General features: G+C 37.6%; 1 protein-coding gene across 1 annotated transcript; it reads right to left on the bottom strand.

Annotated features, from left to right (window-relative positions):
• Positions 1-1,930: 1,930 nt before the first annotated feature.
• Positions 1,931-4,725, bottom strand: LOC116159980. Its single transcript, XM_031473092.1, has 4 exons — positions 4,559-4,725; positions 2,885-4,486; positions 2,511-2,788; positions 1,931-1,966 (listed from the first exon to the last, which is right to left on the bottom strand). Exons 1-4 carry the CDS (start codon positions 4,716-4,718, stop codon positions 1,931-1,933), a joined length of 2,076 nt encoding a protein of 691 aa, XP_031328952.1. The 5' UTR covers positions 4,719-4,725.
• Positions 4,726-5,293: the final 568 nt, after the last annotated feature.

The raw sequence follows: 5,293 nt of genomic DNA, 5'->3' as shown, positions 1-5,293 counted from the left end.
GGAAACTTTAAGCCCTAAAGCCCTAGTCAGCTTCATAACTTTATGAATTCAATGGTTTATCGCTTCACTGTATAAGATCCTAAAGTTAGAGATCATAACCACTTCACTGGCAAATATCGAGGAGCGGCACATTGGCATTGTAACCTAAACCATGTACATGTACTGGCATGTAATTCTCGTTGTCTTTCACAGTTTGTCACGTGTTGGAGGAAGGACTTGATTCTTCTTGCATTATATAGCGTAGATTTTGAATTTATGCCAAGCGGCCTTTAAATGTTTATGCGTCCCCTCCCCTTTAATCTTCTAGTAAGCAAGTTACTACCTTATAACCTAACTATTTAAAGCTATTTGGGTTTAAAAACACTTTGTGCACAATTTATACTTGTTAGTTCTCCGAAGCGCTTTTTTTGCTATTGAAACCCATAATGTTTGGTATCAAATTAACACATGGCCTATTCCAGTGTTTATGTTTACAGATTTATTTTATTACTCCACAAATGTTACAAAAAATCGCAATTAAAAAAATTTCCACTAGTCTTAACATTTTTATGTAATATATAAGAGTACCCCTCATCTCCCACGAATTACTTACTTTTTGAGAAGCGATTTTGGCCAATGCAACGTTAATAACCTTTACTTGCGAGTTGCGATTACCGTTTTGTTCAAAATCTTTACAAGTGTTCCATTTTCATTGGCAAAACGATCAAACCATTGCTTAAATACATGCAGTTGCGGCATGTTTTGGGCACACAAATTCATGCCGTGTTTTGTTCCGTTCGTCTGCTATTAACTTTACGCAAGGGTGAACGTGCTTCTTACAGACTTGTTACTACTGGACCGCGCGTTTAATCCTACTATGCGTATTAAAAGTGTTGCGAACGTAGTTAGGCAACACATATACACGTAAAGGCATATTGCGTAAAGAGATTTCGATTTTTACTATAGATTAATGACCTCAATTACATCTTAAAAGGCGTAAACCCCATAACACAGAACGTGGATAAATCGGTAAGGTTGCGACGATGAAACATTTTACCTGTGGAATGAGATTTTAGGCTGTGATTATTCGTGTAAAGTGCTTTTCATTGATGTCCCTTTTAATTTTTTTAGCAAGTATTGTTCATATATCGCTACTTGGTTTTCTTAAGGAAATAAGTAATTAAACGGGAAGTCCAAAATGATTCATTTGGGAGCTACACAATGTTTTTGTTACTTCTACCACAGATTACCCTACATACAATAAACAACACTACCATGTGGGTATTCAGTTTATCTCATGAAATCTCCTTTGGCAACCCAGACAGTTTTAACTTGAACGCCTTTTAGATCTCTATATAAAGAAGGTTGCATGGCCTGGATCGCATCGGTTGTCTTTTACATCGTAATGAAGAAAGACTCCTTGTCGCATTTTCATTGACCAAATACTTCGCGAGACCCACTGTTTGTGCATGAAGCGTCGATTTAAAGCCCATTTCACGGCTTTTTGGTATGAGGGCAACCGATTTTCTTACCCTTCCTTACTTTTAGCAAAGAATTACTATCAGAGCGAAATAGATATTTAGCCTAAAGTATTTAGCGTATTAAATGCATATCGTTGATTGAAACAATTGAATTTTTTACTGATCAAAATAGTCGTGAAATTCTTGAATCTTGTAAACTTTAAAGTTGAAAATCGTATTTGAAGAGTCTTTAAATGTAGGTACTTTTCCAAAATTTGTTTAGCCAATTTCGACGTGAAACAAGTTTATTTATTATTTCTGACGGGGAAACGACGATGTCTCTGTGGACGATCATTAAAGCTGAACTCGTGAGTCTTTGATGTCCGGTTCGGTTAGTCAGGTAGCTCTTCATTTGTTTTAAGAATGAAAATGTTCGCTCAGGCGTTGACTGGAGTCATGTCATCGCATAAATTCCTAGCAATTGTTTGATATTAGGAAAAGAACAGCTCATTGCATTTGTCGTAAGCCTACAAAACATTCACGTGAAACTTCAGTGCATAAAATAAACTGCACTAATATGACAACGAGCGAAAGGGTCACTTCCGGTTGACGAGTATTGACCAAAATTGAATCACTTAGTCCCTTGACCATTGTCTACCTATTACTGAAAACAGAACTGGAAAATTCGAAAACGTTCGTGAGTTACCATGTACACAGACGGACGGACAGACAGTCCAAAATCATAAACTCGCTGTTCTAGTTGATGCGGCTAGGGACTACAACTACCCGTTGATAGTTTAACCGCGTGTGTAAAAAGATAATTCACGAAAAAGAGAATATTCTATAATCGATCAATTTTATTGTATTGACAAACTTCTATTTATTTCAAATCTGTTCTATACATACTTGATTACTAAAATGCATCTTTCTTCATACTCCCACCAAAATTACTAAGAGGTAATTTTTAAAAACATTACATGATTGATCTGGCGGTTTTCCTCGAAAACGTCTATACTTCACGCAATTGCGAACCACATGTTGTATTGCTTTTCTACCTTTCAAGATCCAAACCTTCTCTCTTAAGTGGGACACGATGTATTGAGCTCCTGCATGACACTTATCCTCATGAATAAGCGCATCAACAACAGGATGTCTTGAAGGAAGCAGAATAGGTCGAACAAAATAATCAGAATCCTTCCTCATTGTTATCCGGGTTTTAACTCTTAATAGACCACTAGTATCTTTCTCCACATTAAACGGAAATGACTTATTTTTATCTGTAAACACTTCTTTCTGAACCATAAACAATAATTTCTGCTCTGCAACTCTAAGTTCTTCAACTGTGAGAACTATTGAATAAAAATTATTATGCGTACGGCAACGACATATAAACCGCATCACATAACCCATAACTATTACAAGTTTATTATACTTGGAAAACTTACACTTCGTAGGAAAATACCAAGGAATCTCATCCTTCATCACCGCATTAAACGCCGTAACCATCCTCTTCCTCTCTTGTTGAACTTCATCTTCATTTTCGACATATTTATTGATGGGCCATTGTTCAACATCTTTAAGCCAAGCTGGTCCCTCCCACCACTTTGACTCCAATAATGAACGAGCATCACACCCACGAGAAGGCAAATCCGCAGGATTCAAGGACCCAGGAACATGTCGCCATTCCTCTGGTTCAGTGTTTGAAAGGATCTTTTTCACCCTATTTCCTACGAAGGTTCCCCAGTTATCGTTACGTTTTATCCAAGACAATGCCGTAGTAGAATCTGTCCAGAAGTAACGATTAACATCATCCAACTTTAATGAATTTTCTACAGTCTGACACAGTCTACTACCAATTTCGCAAGAAATCAATTCCAACCTATTAATGGTTATATCCTTTAAAGGAGCAACTCTGGATTTGGCCATCAATAGCTGTACCATTCCTGTACCGTTGATTTCACTTCGAAGAAAAACTGTGGCAGCATATCCACTTTTACTTGCGTCACAAAATGTATGAAGAGTCCAACTTTGTTTGTTGCCTCTGCAAGCCCAACGAGGAATTTCTAATAAATTGAGTAACGCAATATCATGTTTCCATTTAAGGAATTTTCTCGACACTTCGGATGACACAGATTCATCCCAACCAAGTTTTGAATTCCAGGTTTCCTGAAGTAGTAACTTTGGTACTAACGTCACAGGAGCTAATATTCCAAGCGGATCAAATATTTTAGCTACTTCGGCCAAAATAATTCGTTTAGTGGTAGCTTTTTCAACTCCTTTAACGTTTAGAAAACATGACAAGGTGTCAGACCTTCGATTCCACTTCATTCCCAATACGTTAGTAACTACTAGCTGTTCAAGAAAATCATCAACGTTACTTTCCCACATTCGAAGACAAAATTTCGCTTCTGCCATTATACGCGTTGACTCGTTCTTGAATTTCATGTATTCTTCGACGTTATCAAAACATGCAACTACATTATCAACATATAACGTTGTTAATAACTTATCCGCTGTTGACCTAAGATGCTGATCAACTCTTCGCAAATGGTATTCAATAACTGCAGATAAAAGGAATGGACTACAGTTAACACCAAAAACGACACGCTTATGTCGATAAATTTTCATATCTGAACATGTAGAATCCTCCCACCAGAGAAACCGTAGGAAGTTTCGATCATCTTCCTTAACTCCAATCATCAAAAATGCTTTTTCAATATCAGCTGTTGCAGCGACTGACTTTTCTCTAAAGCGTAAGAGGAGGTCAGGAATAAGTTCGAGCAGATTGGGCCCCTTAGCTAAACATTGATTAAGACTTGACGCGCCACCTGCACTACAACATGATGCGTCAAATACCGGTCGCACCTTTGTAGTGCTACTGTCTGGTTTGTACACAGGTCGGTGTGGTAAATAATGACAACTTACACATTCACCTTTTACTTCTTCTATTACATCAAGGTTTAACCATTGTTTAAATACCTGTTCGTAGTCCATGTACTTTCCGTCTGCTTTCAACTTTTGTGTCGCATTTTCTAACCTTCTCTGAGCTACAAATTTGTTTGTAGGTAACCGTGCATGTGCATGATCATCTAACCAAGGAAGAGAAATTTGATATCTACCGTCACTATCCCTTGATACGGTCTGCCGAAAATGTTCCCGCACTTGGTCATCGACTTCGGCCTTTGTTAGCTTTTCACAAGGATCGTCAATACCAATTTTTTCTAAATCCCACAAATTTGTAATTGTGGATGACGAATTGAGCATTGACGTAACTATCATACTAGTAGAAGACCATTCACCACAAGTTTTTACTTTTCCCAAAACAGTCCACCCTAATAGTGTCTCAATTGCAGTTAACCCGCTTTCTAATTGATGCAACTTTCCAGTCAGCAACTTCCCATAAATATCACCTCCAATCAGAACTTCGATTTTATGACTTCCGCTACCGACGTCGTTCACTACAATACCACGTTCATGTAGCTCTTGTGTCCAATTGGCTTTTAATAGTTTAGGAATCCCACCACAAATGTTGTCTTCATCGTAGACGTAAAAATGACATTTGAATTTGGAAGACAAACTTTCCAAGTAAAGTTTATACTTTTTGTGCGTTTTAGAAACTGTAGATGCACCTCCAAACAAATTATGGGAAAACGTTAATTCTGCAATTTTACTGTACCCTAATTCTAACGCCAAACTTTTCAGAATATATGAAAATTGCGCCCCAGGGTCGATAAATGCACGCACTTCCTTAGATTTATTTTTTCCAAGGACTTTCACACGAAGTGTTTGTAGAATTACATCCCCACTGCATACACGACTCGCCATACTCGTAGACAAATTTTCTAAATCCTTAT

Source organism: Photinus pyralis, unplaced genomic scaffold (genome assembly GCF_008802855.1).
Source record: "Photinus pyralis isolate 1611_PpyrPB1 unplaced genomic scaffold, Ppyr1.3 Ppyr1.4_LG1, whole genome shotgun sequence".
NCBI lineage: Eukaryota > Metazoa > Arthropoda > Insecta > Coleoptera > Lampyridae > Photinus > Photinus pyralis.
The sequence above is the reverse complement of the archived record's forward strand: the minus strand, read 5'-3'. Positions and strand labels throughout refer to the sequence as shown.